Raw genomic sequence first — 27,385 nt, 5'->3', positions numbered from 1 at the left:
TACCAATGTGTGTGATTCTGAGCCGGGTTACAGTTTCGCATATGGGATGATAGCAGCAGCAGAAATACACAACCAATGCTGGAAGCGACGCGGTTTTGACAGTGTTTATGTTTTCATCCAAATATGAGTAAAGTGCAATTACCCATATTTAGGTAAAGTTACTTTACTCATAATGTGAGTGAATTCTACTGATTTTTATCAGTATCATTCACCCATATTGTAGGTATTGTATCAAAAACCCAAATATGGGTGAATCAACTACCTATTTATGGGTGAACTGCATTAAGCGTGTAGTGTGTGTAAATTATGTTATTAGTGTAGTGTTCATGAGATCCTGCCTGGAGAACTCAATAGTCGCTATATTCATAGTCTGGTGGATAGAATCTCGGGAACCAATTAAACTGTCAAATAGCGGAACCAATCGAGCAAATCTCGACCAACAACAGAAAAGAGCACATCAGCTGTTGCGAACGAATCTTCGGAACCCCTTTTCTCGTGATTCAAGGCTCGCCTACGCAAACAAACACCATCTTTACGTACGATAAACGTCAGCAATCTCTATAAGCCAAATTTGGGTAAACCGGCTCAAAGTCGTTTGCATTTAAGCACGGCAAAAAAAATTACCCATCGCTTAGTTATTTTCAATTTTTTCTACCCAAAATTAAGTTCAATTAACTCAAATTTGGGTATATCGCATATTACTCAATTTTGGCTTCTCGTACGGAACTAGACGGTTGAGTCGAATATTTCGTTCTATTTTTGACAACAATAGCGAGAGAAAATGAAACGGGCTGAGGTCAAATAACTCAAATTTGAGTTTAAAAAACCCAAGAGGTGGGTAGTTTTGTTTTTCTGTGTAGCGACTATAGAGCAAAGCGGTGTATTTTGACGGTTCGATTGGAACAACTTTTGACAGGCGTCCATACTTTTACTGTAGGGCTTTATTTCTACTGTGTACTAGTGAAAGCCTATTAAATGTCAAAAAGTTCTATATGCCATATTTTTTCCAGTAGGTGCCTATGACAGATCACCCGATAGCCATCTCTGTCGCTCTCGTATGCTTTTCATCATTTCATTAATGAGTTTCTTTACTGTGTTCTTGTTCTCTTTTTCTTAATAACGGCATTCCATTCCATCATTCGCATTCAAGCAGCATAAGCATAAATCCTCCCGAAAGAAACCAGTGATCGGTTCGAGTCGAGTACGAGATGCAACATCGACTCTGTCTTCGGTTTTTGTTCGTTCGTTCGTTTAGTACGTTTTCAGCTTCTGTGCAGAGTGGTGTTCTGGGGATTTGTTCGATTTGTTGTGTTTCGGCATTTTGAGCAGACTTTCCGCATTTTTTAGTTCTGTAATTTTCTCTGCTTCCTAAAAAGTTTCAATTTGTTTCTGATGGTGCTCAATGTTTGGTGAAGCGTATGGAAAAACATTTCTTGTTTCTTTCTAAGATAATATGAAGAAGTACTTTGTGCGATGTCTGCAAAATTTTGGTTGATTCAAGAACCTATGGTGGTGTGCTACTGAATATTGTTCATTGAGTAAAAATTGGTGTTGTTCTTCGATAAGTGTGTATTAGTGTTGTATTGCCATTTATCGCTCTTCCCTAAAGAAAGTGGCAAAGCGTGCACGGCTGAATGCGAACGAAAAATAAAACAAAATTTAAATTTTAGCAAACCCTTTTTTTGGCCATAGAAGACAAGACTCGGTAAAAAAGATTGCCAATATTTTTGCTAAACGAGAAACACAACCTGTCTGGTTTGTGTGCGTGGTTTGCCGAGTGTGCCGGTGTATGAGTGTGTTCACCTTTTCGTCACGAGATTCGGATTCGGTCAAAAATTTCGCTACTCAGAGAGGAAGACGATCACCAGTTTGCCATCGGAATACATAAAAAATAGTGATAAAAGTATGCGATAAAAATGTCTGAGTTTTTCGCGATAGATTTGTAAACATTCGGGCTACTTTCCGTTGGTGTGACGCGCTTCTGAATGGTACAAAAATATACAATTAGCTTATTGTGTTTTTCCAAACGAATATCGATTGGGACGAACATAAAAATAAACGGCAGAACAATTTGCAAATCCTTGCAGTGTTCGATCGAACCGAGAGGAAAAAGTTAAAATTCAAAATCGAACCGTGGTAGAGTCGCAGCTGAATGTCATTCAACTTCGTACTGTGGTGATTTTGTGTATGTTCCCGTCATAGAGAACATTATTGAATCAAGAAGGTATCTACATACTGCTGTAATTGATCCTGAAGAGAGTGTCTTGTACGTGTACGACTGTTGCATAAAACGGTTTGTGTATGTGTCGCAATAATTATGACCGGCTTTTAATGATACTTCTCCTGTGAAACGGTGGTGAATTACAATCGAGAGCGTACAACACTATTGGGTTTGTCGACAACTGTTCGTTATCAACTTGAGATTTGTGCAAATTGGAACCACTTAAAGATGGCACTTGTAACCAGAAACAAAGCTCTCGCTCTATGTCTGCACTTGTTGATTCTTTCCGGCCAATGGCAATCAATGGCAATGACGAGCAGTGTGCCATCGCCAACGGGAGGTACCATTGGTGGCAACAGCAGTGAAAATGTCCTCCAGACCGAGAGCACAGGAACAGGTTCGGTAATAAAACGGACATGTTCTATCGTGCATCCCATTTTCGAACAGCGGGGTTTCAACACAGTCAACATGCCAGCTGACCCAGTTACAGGTGAGTGTTATTTTTTATCATTTCCAGTGGAGATAACGTCCGTCAATCAATGATATGTATTAGTATTATTCATTGCTCATTGGGTTTGTTGAATGAATGAAGTTTTTACAAGTAAAAAAGACACGACAGTATTATTGATGTAGTACTATGAGATAAAGGAACACCGGGGAAAGTTGAAACGGTTTTTGTTTCAAAGGTTAACTTGGAGGGTTTTTGTAAATAAAATAAAATAACATAAACCAAATTGTTGCTTAAAATTTGCTGTGAAAGCGTCCTCTATCATGAAAATATATTGAATTGTAATTAAGAATGCAGAAACTTACATTTCTGTAAAGATGCAATTGGGTTCTTTAATTTGGCAAAATACATATATCGGTTATTTTCATCATCTGAAAGAGCTTCGTTTTGATGGCGATTTTTGCTAATGTAATCACACTTATTTAAAATAAATCAGTGCAACAAAATTGATAACATTTTTGATTGAGGTTCCATTTTTAATACAGTTTACGATTATGCATTCACCTCAATACCCCTAAAGAACCCGATTACGGTGTGTATGTATTATTTCATCTTACCCCTACAGTATGGTAAGTTGAAACACATAAAGTTTTGATCAAATTGGAAGTTTTCATCAATCTCCTCCTAAAACATGAATGAACGTAAACCCTGGCGGGAATATAAGTATTCTCCAAAGAGCGCGAAGGGTAGTGAAGTTTATCCACAAAATAACCATGAAACGACAATGAAATAATTATAAAATGCAATACATGACAACTAACCCTGTTATAAAATATATTGAATTGGTCAAATGATCATTGCGTTTCCACAATAGGTTTACCACATACTGTCTGTAGGTTTACAATACATTTCTGTGTTATCATAATTTTCAACAATAGAAAAGTATTAAAATTCATGGGAGCTTCTCAACAATCAATTTTAGCTACAGAACAGCATCTGCAGCTATAAACAGGCTTATTCAGTTTTTAATAAGTTAAAATGTTTGTTGAGGGGGGTGACCCCGGCGTACTGGTTAGCATCCAAACCTCTCACGCCAAAGTCACGAGTTCAAATCTCACCCCCGGACAAGTCACGAATGACCCAAGAGCGTTAAAGTGACTTTAATTAAAAAAAAAATGTTTGTTGAGTTTAAAACATTGATTTTCCATGATTATATATAACTCAAACCCCTTTTTCTATTGTTAAAACAGTAGGTGCTATTGTTTTTCATGTTGTAGATTTTATTCGGTCACCCACCGTTATTTCCCAGCTGTATTTTTTTTCTTTTTTCTTTTTTTTGTATTAAGAATGAGACGTTCGCCATTTCCCTTCCCATGGACATGGAGGTTGACGGTACTGAAGCAAAGGGTTATGTTTAATCTCTTTATTTTGCAACGATGATGATTTCCCGTAGTGACACATATCACCTTCATAATGCTTCCGTATGCCTCAAACGATTAATTCTTGGTTGTTAATAGAACTTCCTTGATGAAATCAGCTGCTTCATGCAGACTGAGCAATTCTGATTATAGTATCAGACTTGTTATGTATACAGAGGAACTGGGAGGGATTATTAGAAACTTCTCACCAATAAAGTAATGATCTTCTAGTAAATTTTGCATATAATTTTATTTTTTATTTTTTTTTATTTTAGCATATTATTTTTGTTACAGTCAATTGGCATTAGCATACGATACAAAAGATTTAATATTACTTGCTCGTTTTTGTGTAAAATAATCAATTATACCTTTGAAAGGTATGCTAAGGTAAGGTTGCATGCAGGGTTACTTCCACTCACTTGCTATAGATGAGTGATTTTCGGAGTTTTGAATTCGTTAGATGTTGTAATGGGGATTTGTGTTTGTTGGATGCGGGAGGAGATTATTGGAGGGCCGGTGTTTGACGCATAGAGCCTGTCAATTTCGCTTTCGGAGTTTTTTTTTAAGGCTTTATTAAAGAGATTTTTAGCCTTAGGCTAGTTCATCTCTAAAACACGGTTTCAGAGTGTCTTTCCTTTATTTAACGTCGGTCTCTGTTCCGCAATCTAGTGCCAATCACCGACGGACATCGGTTGCCATCCATTGACGGCAATCGAGTGCAGGAAGGCAGCTTTCCACACCTGCGTAGGATATCGCACCCATTCAACACACATGGGCCGGGACCAACGGCTTTACTTCCCTTCCGAAGGAAGACGTGACCAGAGATTTTTATGCCTCAGAAAAATCTCACCGACCTCGGCTGGGATTGAACCCAGACCCATTGGGGTGAGAAAAGCAGTCACGCTTACCACTACACCACCGGCGCCGGCACTTTCAGAGTGTCGCAGTCGGTGGTTTTATGATTCGTGAGCGCTCGCGATGCGTAGAATCGTTGATTGTGGCTGCGAGTGGATTTGACGGGTTTTGTGCGTCCGACGCTTGCCTTTTGGCCTCTTCTTGTGTCTAGCATGTGCAAGGTGTCATTATAGCGTCTAATGGTTTTCAGATTCCTGGTTGCGTGAAATACATTTGTGAGAATATCTTTTTGAGATTTTAGTAGTTTTGTAGTTTATTTATTTCATGTAATTATCGTAAATGATAGTTATTCAATAATAGATAATTCATCCATATATTCAATAATAAATTTACGAATGACTATAATTTGGATACCTAACAATTGGACAGAATCACTAGCAATAATAGGTTGCGGAGCGTTCGCCTTCGAAAATATCGTAAGACATTAAATTGGAGGCAGATTCTGGTGCGGAATTACAGGCTGCTGTTTTGAGCAACTTATCGTCATAAAATTAAAAATTACATTTAAGTATTAGTCAACAAATGTGGATAGGAAGTTAGATATGTTATGGTATGAACTTTTACAACGTTTTTCGTTTGTTTGTTTATTTTTTTATTTTTTTTTAATCTTTTTTGTCAATTATTCTTGAACGCAGTTAAAACTAGGAGATGAGGAAGAAATATAATCATTTGGTGCAAACACACAAACACACCCACACCCACACACATACCCTGATACACAAACACATCATGACATTAGACAAGAAAACATCCAGACATTAAAACTGACGTACGAATGAGAAGAAGACATAGACAAAGACAGACCAGCGATTACCGAGACATAAAGATTTTCAAGAAGATTATGATTAATCAATATCGTTAATCCTGTGGTTAATTGGTCACTATAGACTAATCCGTCCGGCATCGTAGTAACTGGAAATTTTTTCTCATCAACCCCGATCATTGCAATCCTATGGGGATAAAAAAAAGAATGAGACGTTCACCATTTCAACTTGTCCTTCTGTACTCATTTAAATTTACCCCATAGGGACCAATCTGGGGCAAGTAGAAATGCTGTAAATGTTTCAGAAAAACTAATATTTATCGTAATTTTCTATATCGCTCTTACTAGTCATATGCTTCTTTAGTGCATAAAACTGGATATAATACAGAAAATTCAATTTATTTTAGAGGATGAAGCGCTGTGAAAAAAAAAATCTTTGATTTGTTTACCGTCGATCTTATTTTCCGTGCTGATCACACACCTGGACTCACCTAACGACCCATCAACTCATGAACCGGGGACCAACGGCTTTAATTCCCTTCCGAAGGAAGGCGTGATCAGAGATGTTATGCCCAAGAACATCCCGGCGGCGCCGACTGGGATTGAACCCAGGCCTGTTGGGGTGAGAGGTAATCACACTTACCACTACACCACCGGCGCCGCTTAATCTGTGAAAAAATGATTGTTATAAATTGTATAAATTCGTTCGCGCTTGAAATTTTAGGCTTTGAACGTCGACGGTGTTTTCGAAGAGAACAGGTACCATAGGTTGATGAAAGCTTTAGCATAATATCGTATGACATAATATCATAAAGCCATTTGACATTGTAATTAGTGTTTACATTTCCCGACCTTTTTCCAGTGGTGTTGCACATATACATTTCAATCCTAGATGCTGAAAAGATTTCATGCTAACAAATCAATCTACGAAAAATCTACTGTCATTTTTCGCATATACTTGTGTCGTGCACATCTAGACGTAATCTTTTAACCCTCTGCTACCTGGGAATCGGTAAACAGCTGTTTTTATCTTCTCGGGAATTACCAAGTAGGTTTATTAGAAAGAATATATTTTTTTTAAATCCTGCTGGATCCATAAACAATTTTAACTTCACCTGGAATTTTTTTTCTCTATCTATCCCAGAATATTCTTCTGACTTACTTACTTAAGGGTCCTGTGCACCACCAGCGGTGCAAAGGGCCAACGTGAAAGACTTCCATCCTGGGCGGCTGCTCGCTTTTGCCTTGACATGGGCCCAGGTCAGATTCCTATCGACTTGCTTAATTTCCTTATTGAGGCTCCGCCGCCATGAGCCCCTGGGTCTGCCTCTGCTGCGATGTCCTGTCGGATTCCAATCCAGCGCTTGCTTGCAGACTTCGTTTCCACCCCGTCGAAGTGTATGGCCGACCCACCTCCACTTTCGCTCTCGAATTTCTGTTGCTATCGGCTTCTGATGACATCGACGATGGAGCTCGGCATTCGAGATCCAGTTGTGAGGCCACCAGGCACGAATTATATACCGCAGGCATCGGTTGATGAAGACCTGCAGGTTTTGAGTGTTCTCCGCTGATACACACCACGTCTCGCTTGCATATAACAACACATATTTCACGTTCGAGTTGAAAATTCGGATTTTGGTGCGTTGACTTATCTGGTTGGATCTCCATACGTTTCGTAAACTCGCAAAGGCAGCCCTAGCCTTCTTGATTCGTGCACCTATGTCGCTCTTGGTCCCGCCGTCCGACGCTATTTGGCTGCCAAGATATTGGAAACTTTCGACCTTCTCCACTGCTTGCTCTGCTACCGTAAAGTTGGAAGGGTTGCCCGTGTTGATATCCAACGATTTGGTCTTGTTGACGTTGATGATGAGACCCGCCGTAGAGGAGCGTTCGGCTAGGTCATTGAGCTTACTCTGCATATCAGAGCGCCGTTGTGCTAGTAGAGCAACATCATCAGCCAAATCGAAGTCGTTGAGATGCTCCATGGTGATAGGCTGCCAAAGCAGCCCACGGTTCGGTACACGGTCAATTGCACCTACCATGATCTCGTCGATTACGATGAGAAACAGTAGTGGTGATAGTATACATCCTTGTCTCACACCAGCGACTACCCGGATAGGGTCGGACTAGGCTCCGTTATGCAGAACTCTGCACGTGAAAGCCTCATACTGCGCTTCGATGAGGTTGATGATTTTATCCGGGACTCCCTTGCGTCTCAGGGCGCCCCACAGATTCTCGTGATTGAGACGGTCGAAAGCTTTTTCGTAGTCAATGAATACCAAATAAAGGGACTCTTGGAATTCATTGACCTGCTCCAGGATGATGCGGAGCGTGACAATATGGTCCACACAAGATCTTCCGGCACGGAATCCTGCCTGCTGCCGTCGGAGAGTCGCGTCGATCTTCTCTTGTATCCGATTCAGGATAACTTTGCACAGAACTTTGAGGACAATACACAGTAACATGATGCCTCGCCAATTGTCGCACACAGTCAGATCCCCCTTCTTTGGGACCTTCACTAAGATGCCCTGCAGCCAGTCGGCCGGAAAAGTCGCAGTGTCCCAGATATTACAATAGTTGATGCAATATTTGTGTGGATAGCATGGGGTCAGCTTTGAGCATCTCCGCTGATATGCGATCGACCCCTGGAGCCTTGTTGGATTTCATGCTTCGGATAGCTGCTTCAATCTCCTGCAGTGATGGGGCCTCGGAATTGACGCGAGTGATGCACTGCACCCTAGGCGGATCATGCCGAGATGTTGATGGCTGGTTGGCCGTCGAAACTTGAAGAAGTTGTTCGAAGTGCTCAAACCAGCGTTTCAGCTGGTCAGTGGGGTCGGATTCTTCTGACATCGCCCAGAAGTTTCTCCTATTTTTATGCGGTTTCTATTAACATCCCCGGAGTTTTCTGCGGGAGATTATTCCGCTTTATCCCCGAAGTTTCTCCCATCGGGAGTATCTGTCGTCTGGCTTTCATTCTCGTAGTAGTTTCTTCAGACTGTCCCCACAAACGGTTTTTCCAACGAATACTGGAATTTTCACTAGAGTCTCTTCTGGCTAACTTCCACTTGAAGTTTCTTTACATTTCCTTCGCAAGATTCTTCCACTAGTCTTTCTGGCTTTTTTCCGACTGTTCTCAGAAGTTTCTTCAGACCTCCATCGGAAGTTTATTTCCGACATCCCTTGAAAGTCATTCAACTCCGGAAATTTCTTCCGACTTCCTCAAATTTTCTGACTTTCGCTGAAATTGTTATATTTTTTCGGAAGATTTTTACCGTGAAAGTTCCCTTCAACGTTAATTATTTTTTTCCGATTTCTACCGGAAGTGTCATGCAATTTCCTCCATAAATTTATTTTTGATTTATTTCAACTTCTCGCAAAAAAATGGTGAATGTCCTGGGATGGTCCAGGTAGGAAACACTAATTGTAATGTAAACAACACGTAATTTGACCTCAGGGCCTTATATAAATTAGTCAGTCAAGGCACGGTATTATCAAGCCGGATTCCCCGTCTGGTCTAGAAAATATCCCGGTTTGAAAAGTTTCTCAACTTCCTTGGGTATAGAGTATCATTGTGCTTGTGACACAATATACAACTTCATGCATTGGTTGGCACATAAAGCTATCATCTAACCTTTAAGTATTCGCACCGCTGTAAAAAATCTACTGTACTTTGGAACTCGCTCAACGTGAAACTTAATATGTTGCATGAAATTTGTCCAATAGACCAATATTTGAAGAATATTTTGGAAAATATCAGGTTTCATTAAGTACCCTCATGGTGAAAATAACATACTGTTGTATTTTGTACAATGCGCGAGTGCTCGTATTACAAAAGTTGGCGTGAGTACTGAAAGGTTAATGACGAAACAGTGGTGAATGAAGACTTCAAAAATCTGAATTAGTGCTGAAATCAGCCTTCAAGATTTAATACTCTGGATCATAGATACCCAAACTGTGGGTCGCGAAAAAATATCACGTTACGTATTTTCCCCTCTATTTTTAGAAATTTTTCTCAAATTTGACAACCTTTCCGTTAATCTTCTTTTACCAAAGAAGAATTCATTTCATGAACGCATAGTTGAAAACCTCTTTTAAATAACCTTGTAGGTACAAGAACAGACCGTTTTGACGTTTAAATGTCTTTCTCTATCAAAGTGTGGGCGAAACATTTTAGTTGTGACGAGAATTTTGAAACTACATCCAGACTCTGTGTCCAGACTCACTGGACTCACTGCACCTTCCACCGGGAGACATGGTGGCCAAAACTCGTTGCGTTGATTTAAAAAACGTGTTGACTACCAGGGTAAAAATTGTGATCTTTGTTAAAATCAAATCCCTCAATTCTCGGTTATTCGAAAAGCTTTGTGAAGACATCGGTAGTAATTTCACTTAACTGCTGTTCCACACTAAAGATCGATGGCTATCGATAGATAAAGTTTTTACAAAAGTTGTTGAATTACGTGAAGAGCTTGTGATTTTTTTTTTAAGGAAATAGAACTTTTCACTACTTTTGCGTTCATGCCAAATCAAAGGATTTGTGGACTGCTGGATTTCTGGTATCGTAATTTGAAAAAAAAGGAAATTATGATTGAAAAGTATCTTAAACCATCATCTGTTATCAGGCATGGAAAATCATTTGCATTCATTTCATACATTCATTTGTCTTTAAACCACAATTAATAAAACAAAGTTTAAAATCCCCCTGGGAGTGCGAAAAGTACATATATCGTTTTGGTGGGTCGCGCATTCAAAAAGTTTGGGAACCTCTGCTCTGGACTAATGCTTACTTTGGTATCAGTGAAAGTTTGATTAATAAACTTCTCTTTGTGAGTTTTACAATAGTATAGTCTTTCCACTGAATGCAGTAAAGTGATTGGGGTTTCGGTAACATTGTAACATTGTCCTATTATGGTGTGTTCCAATTATGGCCTATGGAATTCCTATAGGCCATAAATGAAATACACCAAAATAGGAACGTATATCCATTACTGGTACATCTATCCTATATAGATTACCGAAAAGTCGATAATTAACCATATTGCAGAACCGTTTCATTTCGGTCAAATTAATTACCAAACACGAAATCAAACAAATAATTATGGTCTTGTCAAATGCGTGTTACATTATCTATACACAGATACCAGAACCTTGAATGTTGGTTTTTTCCGCTGCAATCTGTTACTTGTTTGAGGAAATATTTACCCAGACAACATTGGTAAAAAAGAAGACTACAGAAGAAGTATTGAAATAATGAAACAATAACTTTTACCCGGAGACATCAAAGTTACAGCAATGAATAAATGTGCTCAGTGATATTTCGAAATGCTTCCGAATTGAAAATGGCTTCAAAACGGTGGCTCTATGTCGCCTACATAATGGTACTATTTATGCAAACCACTCTCCCTAGTCTACATCAGAATACTGTCTTCGAGGGTGGTTAATGCAGGGAAGAAGCGCCCCTCACACAGCAATAGTAAACATAGCAACATCGGGGGCTTCATGTACACCACACCGCATACTCATTCACTGCGATGCTGCTTGAATGACATGAAAGGATGAAAGCAAATATTTATGTGACAGATGAGAGCCACAGAGAAAATACGCTCATATCCGGTAGAAAAGCATTTCTCAACACATCCTCCGTCTTGCCAGCCGTTCCGTATTATCCGACTCATGAAACTAGATAGAAGTAGTGCAATGGTTTCTGTAGTATAACTGCCTATTACCGAGTAGGGCGCTCAATTGACTTACATTTCCTGTTTCAAAATGGAATAAAGCAAAATCAAAAAAATAGTGCTACATTGATTCTGCAAAGCTAATATTTCCACACTGTATTAAATAATTTACCAGTAGTTGATTGTGAATTTAAATTGCACATTTTCTTTTCTTCTTCTTTTTTGGCTTATGCACATCCGATGCTCGTTGCATCGATATTTCCACTCGAACGAAGCTTTTTTTTAAATACACAGTTTTGGTCAGGTTCCGTCACAGTCGTCTATCCGCCCGTTGCTCATACTTTAATCATCTCCTTTCCAATATATTTATTATTGGATTTCTATATATAAATATCCGAATCGACATATTTTGTGTACCGTTTGAAGCACATGTGCGCTCTAAATTGGAATCGTTCAGCAGAGCAGAGCACGGGTTCGCCCCAACAACATCAACAACGACGACGACGACGTCAACGACGACCGTTTGTTTAGATACGAAGTTGTGAAAAGTAAGAATCCAGACTACAGTCTGCGATTCCTGGAACATGTACAAGAAGACAGGAAGACAGTACCTACACTTTTTTCATCGAGTTATTTTACTGATCCGGAAGCGAAAAATCGATAATTTTATTTGATTTCGATAACACCCATTGCTTTAGGCTTATCTTCGTAGACCAAATAGAAGCAACACGAATAAGCACTTGATTTACGGCGTACATCTGAATGATTTAAAGTTGACTTGATTAATGGATGAAAATCGGTTCAATTTTATCTAGAAGCAGCATAAGTCCATGTGTAATCAGTCATGTAACGTTCCATGGAATCATTGCCTTACACAGCAGAAACTTTAAGTTTGTAAATTTACACTTGATTCGTCGATTTATTTTTGAAATGTGCTGTTAAAGTTTATTGCATTTGCTTATACCTATTTTTCTGGTGGTTGGATAATTTCGAAATACGAAATACGAATTTCGTATGGCTCAAAAGTCATTTTTCAAAACATCAATGTATATGGATTAAGCATCAAATATACCATATACAACGCGGTATAGCTCTTGCAATGGTGCGCGGTAATTCAAGTAATCACAAGCAGATCCATGTTACGGAATAACTGTTGGAAATTTGGTAAGCTTGATTTAAATGTGTTGATTGATTATTCGTAGTTGCTTTCTTTATTTCTGAATAAGTGGTAATTAGCATAGCATAGCATATGTGATTGTTCAAATCTGTATTGCACAATCATACAATTGTATTTTGCAGAAAATATCGTGTGTTGATGCAGAAAAAAAAACTTTAGATTTTCCCCACACAAAAATATAATCTACAAAACAAGCATCGGATTATACACCTGGCCACATACTTACAATCGCAGGGGAGGGAGGGAAAGTTAATCCAACATTAACTTAAGAAGGTGAAGGGAACTCATACTTCAGGGCTGGTAGCAGATCACTTTTTAGTGACTAGGTCACTTTTTTTTAGCTCAGTCATTGTTTTAACTCAGTCACTTTTTTTTTAACTCAGTCACTAAAAAGTCACTTTTTACACTTTTTACTATAATTGTTAGTCCAAATTTTAATAAGTATTTAAGATAAGTTCTGATATTTTTGTTAAGAGAATTCTGATGAGAATTCAATGAAAATCCCGGAAATTCTAAAGGTCTCCAAACTTAGCGGATAGTTGTAAAGAAATTCTGGTGTGATTTTTTAGATGGATTTTTGTTTTGAGAATTCTGAGGAAATACCATGGGAAAGAAATTCAGGGTCCAAGGGCATTCAGAGAAGAAATTTCGTTCTGAAGTTAATTGCATGAGATTCTAAGGAGAATGCAAGTAAATCTTAAATTGATTTTGAAATTAACCTTCAGGGAATTCCTGGAAGAAACATTAAAACTTCAAATTTTGTGGATTGTTCTGCAGAGAATTTCAAGAATGCAATATTATTTTTGTTTAGCTTATTTCAGAACCAAGGAAAATAGCAAATTAACAAGGTTAACTTACCTATATATAAACAAATTTTTAAGATTTCGAAAGCAGAATCAAATTCAAAATCTACGAAAAATACTGTTGTTGTAGTAAATGATCTATTTAACCAAATGACATCATTAGCATACATTAGTTTAAATGTATAGGGTAGAGAACTACTTCGGCCTAATCGCCCATTTTGGGCCTATCGAGCAGAAAACTTCAAATAAATCCATGACTTCAGAGTTAACAAATCAATTATGCGTTTGGTACGATACTTTAGTTAATAAGCTACCGAACGAAGTCAATGAGAACGCGTGATATGAAGGTTAGTACCCATAATTCCCAAAAACAAAAGAAGCGCTCCGACCGAATCAATTTTCATCTTGATCCGATAGGCCGAAGTGAATTCAATTGCGTTTCAATGCGTTAGGCCGAGTTTAGAATCCGTAGGCCGAGTTTGGCGTCAAGAAGCAGTGTTAGACTTTTGACAATATCTCAACGATTGGTTTGTCTTTATCAAATCTTAAGCTACGTACGGAAAGGTAAATAAATTTGGAAGCCATCAGTAATAATAACATTCCGTTTGGTGCTAAACTGCGCTAGATTAAGAAAGACTAAGTGCGAGTTGTGCTTAATAGGCCGGAAATAGGGTAGTTAACCCTATTTCACAACAAGTAAAATTTACAAAACTCCAGAAAATCCGGAAAATTTCAAATTGCTATTTTCTGGTCATCATGTATAACGTAATCAAAAGAAAATTATTCAAGTCACTTCAAATACTCCTCAATATGGAATTTGCCTACATCTTCCCTTACAATAGATATTCCATTTTGAGAAAGTTAGACACAGGCGAGAACGCATTTTAATCCATAATTGCGATCTATACAATTCAGCGCTTCAATTCGAGTTTTTGTTACTTCCGTTTTAATGCGATAGGGTTTTTGATCCAATTTCCGTCTTACTAAGCACAACCCGCGTTTTACCTATCTTTTTTGAATGGGTTTGAACAAAAAATGGAATATTTCTTTCAGAGATGACTTCTAAATTTATTCACCTTTCCATACGTACCGGTGGATTTGATAAAGAGTCACAAATTGTTGAGATATTGTTTAGAATCTACTACTGCTTCTTGATTCTAAATCCGTCCTACGAGTTTCAATTCCGTCCAAACGCATTGAAACGCCATTAGATTTTCTTCGTCCTACGGATAAACGTAGAAAAAGGGGATTCGCTAGGAGCGCTTCTTTTGTTTTGAGAACAATGAGCGTAAATATTCATACAGGATTTATGTTGTAGCTAATGAACTAACGCATCGGAACAAACCTATTATTGATTTGTGCGCGGTAAAATCATTGATATTATTGATCTTTTCTGATCGATAGAACGGAAATGGGCGATTACGACGCAGTAGCGCTCTACCCTATACAATGCAAACTCTTGTATGAAGAACAACTTTTATTAGATTTTTTGAGATGAGCACAGGTTGCCGCAGAAGTTTCGTGTAATTCCGCCTTTACTTTATATGAAATGCATACCCCTATCGTACACTCTCTTATTAGGATGGAAGCTGGTTATGAGGAACTTCAATTACTTCTTGGGAACGATCGAACATTTTTTTCTCTTAATGAAGAAATCATTAAGAAGGCTCCCATTTTTGAAGGCCCAAGTGTTGGATACTTCCGAAGGTCGCTGAAATTTGCAGAACGTTTATGTAGTTCCCAAATGTCAGAACGTATTTCAGAATTTGAAACCTCCAAACCCCTGCATTCAGTTCCCTGAACACCAATTAAGATGTATGTAATGTACTCGTCCGGTGTTTGTTGGATACCTCCTCTGAAGTTTGCAGATCGTCTCTTAAGCACTTTTAAGAACTTCGACGCTGTAGTTCGTCGATGCTCTCAGATGTTATACATGATTCACAGCGTCTTATTTTCATTAGCTCTCTGGACCTCTTAGAAGTTCTCTGTGAATTTAAGAAAAGTTTAGATGAGTTTAGTGAACTCCAGAGTAGAGGATTTCTTAAATTACAAAGTAGGTCTAACCAAAACCCATTACCCTACACCCGGCAACGAAACGCGTATGGACGTTGAAACGATAGATGTATCTCTTAGCGGAAGTAAATAATCACAAACAAATACTGCGATCAGCTATTTGATGTAGGATTAATGTCTCTATTGTCAGCCTCAGTGTCCCTAATATTAGGCTTACTGGTAAATTTCGAAGGAAAGCATTTTTTTTCAATTTTACACTAGCAACCAAAAATAATAATAAAAAAATTGTCCCGATGACGTATTGTTCTAAGCAATACTGAAGAACAAGAGATGTCAATCGATGGCCAATCTTTCGATTCACACACCAACATTAGAGCCAATTTCCCCTATTTTTATTAATAATAAAGAAGCTAAGGTGAGCTAATGTCATCAGTAAAAAAAGTCTAAATATACGTTTTGCTGTAAATTTTGTCGAATAGAAATTGTAATGTAATATTAGTACGATAAAGTCTGCATTCGTGTAATGAATGCGATTTGTGGGTTCACGTCCTACTGGTTGCCGTAGAATTTTTGTTTTGCAAATTTTCTCAACACACGTGTCTTTCCGATCATGTGTGCTTCACTTCTCAGTATAAATATTTACAAATAAAATTAATTACGTGACTTCAGTCAATAAGATTAAAAAATATTGATTTAATTGTTTAATGGAAGAATTTCATACCAGCAGCTAGAAGGAAAAAAACATGTAGTTTTTTCATTAGCACCAGATTGGGAATTGATGAACCAACTATGAATTGAAGCGAATAGCGCGGCATCTACTTTATGTATTTTATACATCCGTAAAAGGACCATCATTTTAATCATTCCGAGTACCTCGTCATATTTCTACCTGCTACTGCGGCAACTATTGCAGCTTGAAAACACATGTATCTCTACAGTCGGCCTCTGTTTTAGTCTCAGTAGTTGAGTAAAAAAGCTCTTCCAATACAACCTACGATGAAAAAATAAAATCTGAAAAGTCAGGAAGAAGGTTAAATGGTGAAATGCTAAAATGTGATATATAAACTCCCAGGCTTGCATGCTTCTTTTTGTTTTCGTTGGCTTCCTCCTATATGTTCTACATTCCAGGTTTTATATTCTCTCTTTTATGCACCTTACCGTGCTTATTCTACACCGAGAGAGGACTTTCCATCCTTGTCTGTTTCAATGCGACCAGTCGATAGTTGGTTCGGAATGGTTTGAGAGAGGCAAAACGAAACCGGGAAGCTGCATAGAAGTAAAGGGAAGTAACAAAAGGAAGGGCAACATAGTTCTCTCTAGCACAGACTCTAAGAGGTTACAGTGGCGCCTAGAGTCGGTTATAATGACAAAACAATAACACAACACAACGCACGCTGATGGTGCAGTCCGTGTGGACGGAGGGCAGAAAACGTGTCTATGTAGCTTCTCTTCTTCACACTTTCCCATTTTCTGGTGGATAATTTGCTGCTGCAGCCGGACGGTCGATGGGAACACACAGGATGCAGTTTTACAGCTTAGGTACCACCGGGAATTATGAGAATGTATGTGAATAATGGTAGTGCTTCTTGAAGAATGCAGTACCGACTGGCGAGATGGATTATTGACGTGTTCATGTTTGTTTTGATTAACTTAATGTGATGCATGGTGATACTGTGGTCTCCCCACAGTCTAGTCAGTAATGGCGTGGCATACCATGCTGTAGGTGGTGGGTTTGTTTCCCAACCCGATCGAATACATTTTCTTTGTTTGCCACACAAATGGAAAAAACGGTGAATACTTAAGGGGCAGGCGTAAAGTTCCACTTGGGGCGTAAATAGTCAAGGATATAGAATGTGATACATTGTCAACATGGGTAAAAAATTTCTAATCCCAATGCATGTTTGGCTAGGGCTTAACATATATAGTCTAATATATTACAAACCTCCGATGAACCCAATTATGGGATATATACACACAAATATATATTTTGAAAGATGCCAGCTTAAATTTAATTTATTGTTCCGATAAAATCGTAATTTTCTAAAACCAAAAACCAATAAGGTCGACATTGGTATATGATCGGTCTATTGTAGGATATTCAGTTAATAGTGTCCACCTTTACTTGAAGCAAAACTGCAAAATTTGCTTATTGTTTCGAATAGCCAATCAATTTCAGACTGAGAGCTTTAACATCGATCGATATGCAATGCTGTCGGCGATGGTTTCGAATTACGTGGCAACCCTTTTTCTCCCCTATGTTATGCTAGAATGGTTCGACCTCATAAGGTTAGAATCTGTGTACCTTGTGCCTTGCATAGCTTACTGTTGCGTTGGAATTGGCCCTGTCTGCTGCCTCTCAGCTAACCGGTTTCAATATTCATTAAACAGTGGTGATTTCCTACTTAGCATCATTAATAAACGATATTTTTCCATCGTTATTTTATCCTTCACCGACTCCGACACCGACCCGTGTGAAATCTTACATGCTGTACGGAAAGTCACCAGGTCGCACCCAGTTAATCATTTGACTAGCTACAGGTATTGACAATCTCGAAGAACATCGAAAAAGTATTAAGTGACGCGCTGGTAGGAGTTGTAGGAGCAATAAACTTTCAAAGCAAAAAAACTGTCTCAAAATGAGGGAGTGGCACTCACCAGACTCACTGGTCTCGTCAGTCGAATGGTGGTCGCACGGCAAAAAAATAACACGTCACCTGGGAGTTGGGATATAGAAAGAACGAACGGGGAAACAGTATTGAATATCTGTTTGACCTTGCCGGTGCCAACCATCTTCGCCACTTAGTATTTTTACTGAGTAGAGTGATGATGACATGGCAATTTTGAAAGTGCATAAACATGTGATATTGCAGGTATGGAATCCAAATGATTTCTTATTTATATGTATGTGTCATTTGAATTTAACAGTGGCTAAAATCTCTTAAGAAAAATTTAAATGTTAAGAAATAAAAAAACAACATCACTACCTAGTAAATTGCTGAATGAGTATGTACTAATTTACCAAGGTTTAAATACCTATTTTGCAATTTCCTTTCATTCATTGAGACGTTTTCAGCATTTTCCAAGACGTTTTTCAATACTGGCTATAGTGGTGTTAGATATGATAAGATAATATGGGATTTTATTATACTTTTGGGATTTCATTTCGAACATGAGTTAATCTATCTCAGACAGGGTATCAAAACACATAGAGCAAGCAACAATATAGATTAAACGTTTGCGATGATTGTCGTGACAAACTCTCTGCAACATAGCTTGTTCGGAACGGTGGATAAACTTGTTTGCAGCGACTAAAGATATACGTAAATCAATTGGGATATTATTGTTATGATCGGGATCAATCTAGATAGATGTCATCAACCGCGTTTGCTGCAGACAAACAATTTTATATTGTTGCTTGCCGTTACTGATCACGCATTATTATTTGGCTCATATGTCGTATGTCAGTTTTGTCATGATACAGACATTTTTGATTCTCTGATCTCAGATGATTCTTATTTTGCATCAGGTTTCATGTTCAGTCTTCATCACCAGGACCGGTAGCTTGATTTCTGAATAGTTTGTTGAGGTTAGGAAGCTTTTGATCAAATCTTACGCTATGTGCATTCAAATCAGTATACCTTCGGATCAGTGCTGGCTTACTACAGTTTACTAAATTTAGAAATTTAACATTTTTAATTGGCGCCTACCGTATACTCAAACAAACTAAAGTGTAGCGGAAAAAACACATTTCTTAAATGCTTTTTGTCGGCTACTCTACATTTTCGCACACCACAGAAAATAAGCACCTGCGCGACACAGTTTTGTGTGGTTTGGAATTTTGCTCTTTTCTAGTTAATTACCGCATGTATGTACATTACGCCATTTTGAAAAATTCAAGATTCAAAATGCCCGAATTTAAGCACAAATGGTAATGATTGCCCATAACAAACAATTATGCGGAACTTCATGCCAATCGGAGTAGACGGAGTCAAAAATATTTTTTTTTGTTATTAGCCTGGAACTGTTTATTTCGCAAACAATGCTGAGTATCCCATGAATCCAATGTTATCTGAATAATCTCAATAATAAAGGCATAACAAAAAAGTTATCTTTAGAATTAGACTCTTAGATGGTAATTCGCGGAAATCGTGGAAAAATAAAATATGGATAGAGATAAAACATAAAAGGGTATCAGACTTCACCCAATATTGAGCATCTGATATCTATATTCTAATATGAGAGGTCACCATGTAACTTCAATAAGTGCTTTTCAAAGGAATTTTACTGCGTTTCTCAATCTTCATTTTCTTCTTTTTCTTATTTGAAAATTTAATAAGCTCCCAACGCATCAATATTGAATACAGATGTTATATATGTATATATTATGATGCTATATGTGTGTACAAAATATGACTACCTGTAACTTAAAAACAAATTGATCATGATTTTATTTTTCAGTATCCAAAAGAAAAATCATTACGCTAAAGAAATAAAAAAAAAGAAAGAGGATGTATCCAAGACACGACCGTAGATTTGACGTAGGATTACGTGCTCGGTATCAGTATTCGGCGACTGTGTTAGGGAAAACACTTTTTCCCATCACGGAAACGCCTCGTTTTTTTATGACAAATTTACGCATTTTCGTGCACAAAACAATCGGAATTTTTGTTTTATTCAATAGATAATTAAAAAAAAAGCAAAAAATGATTGGAGGAATTTCTTGCTAACATTTTCCAATCGCGAAATATTCGCGATCAATAATTTAATCAATTTTTTTTTTGCTTTTGTCTAGTGTCCTGGAAAAAACCTTACCTTAATTCGAAGTGTGTCTGGTTAATTGACAAGATCATGTGGTATTTGGTCATTTTTTATGTACCACTTCTATACTTGACGCATTTAACCACAAACGTTTTGTTGCTGGATTTTTTTTCCTCTGTTCGGGACCTAACACTACTGCGCCAGTAAATTGATCTATTGTAGTATATCCTGTGTTCTTAGTTTAGTGCATGTCGTATTACTCCATTGTTGCTGGATACATTATCAACGAGCTTTGAAGGTAATGTGGCTGACAAAAAAGGCGAACGAACGTTCAAAGAAAATTAACTCTTAAGCAACAATAACTAATGATGGTCCTGAAAATAACCGTTCTGCCGTGATGGTTGAGTAATGCTGAGCTATTAGGGTGTTCAACACAGCTGAGGCTGGCGAGCTGTATGTTGTTTGGACGAGGGTGACGTGCTTGGCATAGATGGCCCACAGTGACTCACGAAGAGCTACTGAATCCGATCAGTAGCGGTGCGGCTTCTTCCTCCTTCTTCGGTGAATGGACGCTCATGTGGGCTGCAGCATGCTGCTTGCGGGCAGCCTTTCGTTGTGTACTGGATAACAATGTTCACCGCCACGCGTCGAAAGCACTGTTGATGACGACTGACCGGACACCACCACACACGGTGATTGAATAAGCACCGTTTTCGAGACCGGATGTAAGTAGATTTTGAAATCTGTGTTAGGGAAAGCGCTTTTTGCTGGCAATCGGCGATCATTTTGATCACCATTGCAACAGTTGGAAATTTGTGTAATTTACAATAGTGACCTATTGAAAATTTATAAAGTGTTCATTTAAGCAGATTCGTAGAAAAATTTCTTTCCGATTGGAAATAAAATCCATCCGTTATTGACAGAGTTATAAGTGGTCAAAACCTGACCACTTTTCGTAACGCGGTCGATTTTGGTTTTTAGAAATCGCACCCCCAATATGTTATCGGAAAACGTAATCCTACGTCAAAAAATAAAGCGTTTTTTCAACTTTAAAGCAAGTGTTTCCATTTACTGACCCTTTTGACTACCTTAGAATCGAGAGACAGCTGATGGCTCTGCTCCATCTTTAGCAGAATTATTCGTTTAGATTTTTTTTTAATATTATATCATTTTAACGAATTTTGGGTCATTCGTGACATTTCCGGTGATGAGATTTGAACTCCTTACCTTTATCGTGAAAAGCATGGATGATAACCTCTATACCGGGCCCGTCCTCAAATTCGTTAAGTATTTTATAGGTTTAAGCACCTAAGTTTTAATGCTTTATCATGGATTTATATAACAAACTGAATGAAGAGTTTTCATGTAGATATCTGCGCTTTTTAAGGCTAGCCATGTATCACGTTGTTTAGGGTTAATTTACTCGATAATTAATGTATCCTAATATAATGTCATATGAATAGGCTGCTGAAATTCTAGAATAATAAAATTTACTTAAATTTAAACACAAAAATCAAAGGTTGCAGTGATTACCGATTCCAGACTGAGATTCAGTTTTGGACAATTGCCGGGAATCAATTAAATTCCTGGGATTTTAGGATCATGATCCCAGAAAATTCTGGGGTTTCTAGAGGAGAACCTACGGATTCACTTCCTTGTGAGTTAATGATATTTTGGAAAATGAAAAAAGCACTCATACGAATTGCGCACGCTCTTTCACACTCCGTGTTGTTATCCACTGTTTGTTTTCAATGGACGATAATACACACACTCTCTCTCTATGACATGATAGTCAACATCGGTGAACGCTTAAATAAATGAACATCCTTTGGACCGTTGAAAATACGCGGACATTGAATGATGACGCACTATTCTTGACTATTGTTTGTAATTTAATGATATTAACATATCAATGATTGATTTGAATGACATACAAATCACCGTCTCCGAAGCTCACTCAGTGTAGTCCGCAGTAAACCTTTCTGAGAAAATGACCGAAAGTGAACTATGTGGGTATCGTCTCTTAGTAAGCGACTGAATGTTTTAGTTTGCCGTGTAATTTACCGTTAGATACAAACGGGTAGATAAGGAAACAAATCGAATAATGCGGTGCTGTTACAATCGGACGTTAATGTTACGCTATGGTTATAATACAAATTTGCTTCTCAAAAGTAGCTTGTTTACTACAGTCTACTATAAGTAAGTTAGCTCTCTACAGCTCGGTAATGAAGGGACCTTCGAGTTAAAGAAATATCGAGTTATAGAACAACAATCCCATAGGACATCAACATCACAGTAGCTATGACATTATTTTTTATTATGGTTCCATAACTCTATATCAACTTGTGGAGAGTTGACTGTACTACCATTCATCTTATAAGAAACATGTGTACAAAGAATGTATGGCACCCATACTTAGATTTGCTATGTGTATTCGCTGCTTGGTTTGTGTGTACAAGAATTTGAACCAACAAAACTACCAGTCATATTTTCAATAATTCTCGTTCAAACAAATTATAGTTAACCAACAGGAAATCGGGCATACAAAAAGGGACGATTCCTTAAAACAGCAAAGAGCAAAACCAAAATAACCCACAACAATAAAATAATCTGTTGCGACAATCATCGTAATTTCGGTTGAAATAATTCAAGTACACTCGAGTGCAATCGTCCAAAGTACCGAAAACTGACCACGCTTCTTTTGAAGGTGTTAGAAGCACTTGACTTGAGAGTGTTGTGTAGCAAACACGGCTAGACAAAGAAGTGAGAGTTGAGAAACGTACAAAATAAAAAGTGCCGAGCAGTTTCCCCCTAAATGCGAAACATATTACAACAAGTTGCAAGACACCGGCCACCGCCACTGCCACAGTCTTTGCTTTTCTAGACTTACGGCCTATGTGTGTATACATGCGGTAAGCGGGGCAGTTGGCAATTATCTCAAGAGAGCGATAAATCAAACGCGTACGCTTCGATGCCGCCTGACGACTGACTGTGAGATTCAATGAGGGGAATCTTGGCGCACGCGTATTGTTTAGCAAAACAAAGAATAAAACTAGGCTGGATTTATGCAAAATTATTGGCTCGTTAATCGTCCAAGTATTAACATGTGTAATCACAGGACAAGTTCTTAATATTAGAAACTGTAATGTGATCTACATTCCAGTTTCTAATATTCTAATTAACTTACGCATTCTTAAGTTTAAGGCATTTAATGTGGACAAGGATTTAAACCAAAACCAGATCAGATGGAGCGGTTCGATTCCCGGTCTGGTCGAGGATTCTTTAAGTTTTGGAGTCTTTTTTCGCTTTTTTGAACATACACATATTGATTTGGTTATCCCTCACCATGTTGTAGGGTCTCGCATAACTATAATATTATGAAAAAAAATGCTCTTCCATCTGACATGAAAAATCGTTTTGAATGTTTCTTAGATCAAGAACAACATGTGAAAAGGGCATACAAGCTTTTTGTAAACAAACATTCTTATGCCCTTTTCTCGCCACCCATATGACACCAACGGAAACCATCAACATCGCCGGATAGGGGAAGGTTTCCCCTTCCCGATGATGTTGTTAGTTTACGTGAGCGACCCTCGGTTGGCGAGAAGAGGGCCTACAAAGGTTTGTTTACAAAAAGCTTGTATGCCCTTTTCACATGTGGCTCTTGAGATGGGTTTTCTAAGAAAAATTTTCAACGATTTATTAACGAACACTTCAGTAAGGAATATTTAGGAATTCCGGTAAAAATGCAATTTGCAATAATCCTGCGACTTCTCACCGAAATTACTTCAGATATTATTTAAAATCTGGTGAAACAAATTACCGAACTAGAGTTATTTTGATATAAAAATTCGGTGCAGCTAGGCGTACGAAAATGAAAAAAAAAAACGTGTTGAAACATGAACATGAAATGCAGTGACAGTTCTGCGAAATCAACAAAAGCTGTATAGAAGCTCAGGCTTAAATTATGAGTATCACAGACCTCACCCGAACATAACAGTTCTACATTGAATAGACTGACAGTGACAGCTGGCAAAGTTTTCGGAGGAAATGTAGGTGATAAATGTGTCAAAGAGCATGAGCCAACACAAGTCAATTAGTTACGCATTTTTCAGCGCAGGAAAACGAAGGAGAGCTACGAATGGAATTCCTACCATTACTGCTGCAGTTATCAGCGTATAAGTCGATATTATACATAAATTATAACATAATTTTATGAATAAGAACCTGAATGGGGTAAAAAGTAGACCAGATGACACGCATTGAATATGGCAATAGACGAAAAAAGGAGACGGATCTGTCTCACATCTAGACTGGACACGGCATATTTACCTGTTCTTTTATTTGATCGTACCAACCTAACCCCAGAGCGATACGGTGGCGATGTGTAACTGTGTGGCGGTGCTGTTCACTCAGTTCAGCAGTAAAAAAGCATATATAAAAAACCCATACTACGGCATTCATTTCATCTTTTCATTATTGTATTCAATGATCTGCATCATCATCATTTACCTTAACCTCGTCGTTTTGAAACTTCTTAATATATTTCTCAATTTTATGTGTTTCTTCTTACCACTTTTCTTTCCGCTTCATTTTCGCTCTTCTCTCCGCTGGACTTTTGCTTTTTTTCAGATGATCCGTGTTATACTACTCATCTTTGCTTTTTCTCTTATTCTTGTGTTTTTGTATTCAATGAATTCGGCAAGAGCATTAAAAAAAGCTGCACGAAGAATGCCTAGCTTAGGCGCATACATTGGGACCACGAATACCCTGAAAAGTAATATAGGAGGCCACCTACTTGATAAAGTATTAATCTTTATTTCCTATCTCACACCGCTTGTTTGAAGAAGCAAAGCCTTCTCTTTCGTACATCCACAAAAGGTAGATGTTGTTGTGTTTGTTATTGCTGTTGATGTAGTAGGTTGGGATGTGTGCAAGCCGAACCGACTGGGACCTTACCTGGGAATAGGCCATTACGGATGCATCGGCAGCAACATTTTTCACAGGAGACTCGTGAAGTCATTATTATGCCTTGCAGCAGTGCTATGGACGAAAAGGAAAGGAAAGAAGAAAGTGGAGATGCAATTATCATATTTATCTACTGCGTTCCTTCTGAGTGTCTTTTTGTTTCCAAAATTCCACCTGTCAGGCAAAAGGGATCTAACCGGTGCAACCACCGGGAAAAATATTAAATTAAGTTATTTGGTGTCATTTCTCGGGTTGAGTTTTATTGTGGTCTTACGTCCAAAATATGCAATGACAAGTCAGATTTATTGTATACATATGCTTGTAGAATGCGTCTGCAATGCATTTCTCGAACACCATTCACGCATGGTTTTGCTTGGTGTTTGAAACTTCATTGAATTTTTTAAGCTTTTCCATTTCTCGATCAGATGAAAAGCAATAATGTTTGCACATACAATCTTTTTAAATACCTTCATGATCGCTTTGAGTTATGGAAAAACCACTTAAGACCTTGCTTTAGACCAGTGGTGTTCATCCCTTTTTTTCATGGTCATATTTTAAGTTGAATTTTGTGTGTTTCCCAATGATTTCGGTCATACATTCGATATGCAAAAAGAAATTCATGCTGAGGTTGTTGCATCATATATATCCAAGCACCATCTGCTGGCCATGGACCGCACTTTGGCCCTCACTGCTTTAGACTATCGGGGGACAGCAAAAACAATGTTCCGGGTGCCCCTGGGAAAGTTATGATATCATAATCCATTGAAGGCAATATTAAACCTTTGCAGTCCGCATCGTGCTCCCTTGCCGTGCGGATCTATTTTCTTTTTGCTGAAGTGTTACTGCTACCTAAAGCTACCACAAATTTAACCAGCACTTTTAAGTGCTAAATATTACCTGCAAATGTTCTACCTTGTTCGATTCTTTTTTCTCTTCGATCCTTGTATGGACTCTACCCGAGGTAATCTTGCTTCGATATCGATTTGGAAAATTCCTTCGGATTCTTATAGTAATCTGCTTGGCAGTCGATTTGGAGAAACGAAAAGTGCAAATGATCCATCATCCAGGCAAAATTCCATTAAACATTCCTGGCGTAATGCCAAGAAGGAAAAGGTCCCCTTATTGTGATAACCACTTCCGATTTCCATGCTCTTCGCGCGGAACTTTTGAACTTCGTTAAATCAAAGTTTTCACTTCAAATTGGCCGTGTATTGGCTGAAACCTTGGACGGATTCAAACGTCTTCTCAAGTATCTTACTGAGAAGCAACACAATTTTTTCACTTACGACACCAAGGTTGTTATGAAAGGTCTGTCCAGTGGTGAATCCCTGGATCAGATCAAAGATGAATTGACAAAATTACTTGGAGTTGAGCCAAAGTTAGTTAACAGAGTTAATTAAAATGAAAATGAAATCTCGTTCTGCCGATTTGCGCAACAGGTTTTCTAATGATTTTTTTAGTCACTTCAAATCTAGTGAACTAAACAACCTTTAGGCCTTAGTAAAAGCTAGCCTTATGATCCATGTCCGAGGGAAGTGGGAACACTTCAGGAAGACAGGAGGAAATTTCCTAAATCTCACCCAGTGCCGTAAGTGCCAGGGATAAGGTCAAGGAACAAAAAATGTAAACATTCCAGCTAAATGCATGATCTGTGGTAATTCCTGTCACGCAAAGGACGACTGTCCTGTGAAGGAAGATCCTAAGCAATTTAAATGTTCAAATTGTGGTGGAAACCACAAATCCAATTTTTGACTCCACGTTCCCAAACAGGTACTAATTTCTCTGGTGTTAACAACGGTCAGTGAGGAATAAATTCTACATACAGCTCACAAGTTTCAAATTCTTCATTTATGCTCGCTCTTAACAAAGTTCAGCTAGTAAATGGAGCTACCTATACTGCTATTGCAGAATCAAAATTCTTGGCAACATAATTCTAACGGGAATTTTTATGATTTTGACTTAATTAGCATTACTGCTTCTAAAATGGATTTTTTACAGAAATCATTAATCAACATGATCACTAATATGCTAAAAACTAACTCCATGTTTGATACTATTCAAACTGGAGTTAAATTTGCGAACAATATCGCCATAGCTTTGAAATTCAGTAATGGATTTAAATCATTAAATATTTTGAATTGTAATACTCGGTCTCTTAAAGATAATGAAGATGAGTTATTTGACTTTTTGAGAGTTCATAACGTGCATATCACCGTTATAACT

The 27,385-nt window shown here is 38.1% G+C and overlaps 1 protein-coding gene across 1 annotated transcript in view; it reads left to right on the top strand.

Annotated features, from left to right (window-relative positions):
* The first annotated feature begins 1,195 nt into the window (after positions 1 to 1,195).
* dlp (dally-like) overlaps positions 1,196 to 27,385 on the top strand; it is a 108,550-nt gene continuing 82,360 nt past the window's right edge. Inside the window, exon 1 of the mRNA XM_065219716.1 lies at positions 1,196 to 2,711. Within this exon, the coding sequence (XP_065075788.1) occupies positions 2,450 to 2,711 (262 nt within the window). The 5' untranslated portion in view covers positions 1,196 to 2,449. The remainder of the gene's footprint in view (positions 2,712 to 27,385) is intronic.

The sequence above is a fragment of the Ochlerotatus camptorhynchus genome, unplaced genomic scaffold (assembly GCF_037179485.1).
Source record: "Ochlerotatus camptorhynchus isolate MF236.1 unplaced genomic scaffold, CSIRO-AGI_Acam_v1.1 ptg000109l, whole genome shotgun sequence".
In the NCBI taxonomy this organism is placed as follows: Eukaryota; Metazoa; Arthropoda; class Insecta; order Diptera; family Culicidae; genus Ochlerotatus; species Ochlerotatus camptorhynchus.
The sequence above is the reverse complement of the archived record's forward strand: the minus strand, read 5'-3'. Positions and strand labels throughout refer to the sequence as shown.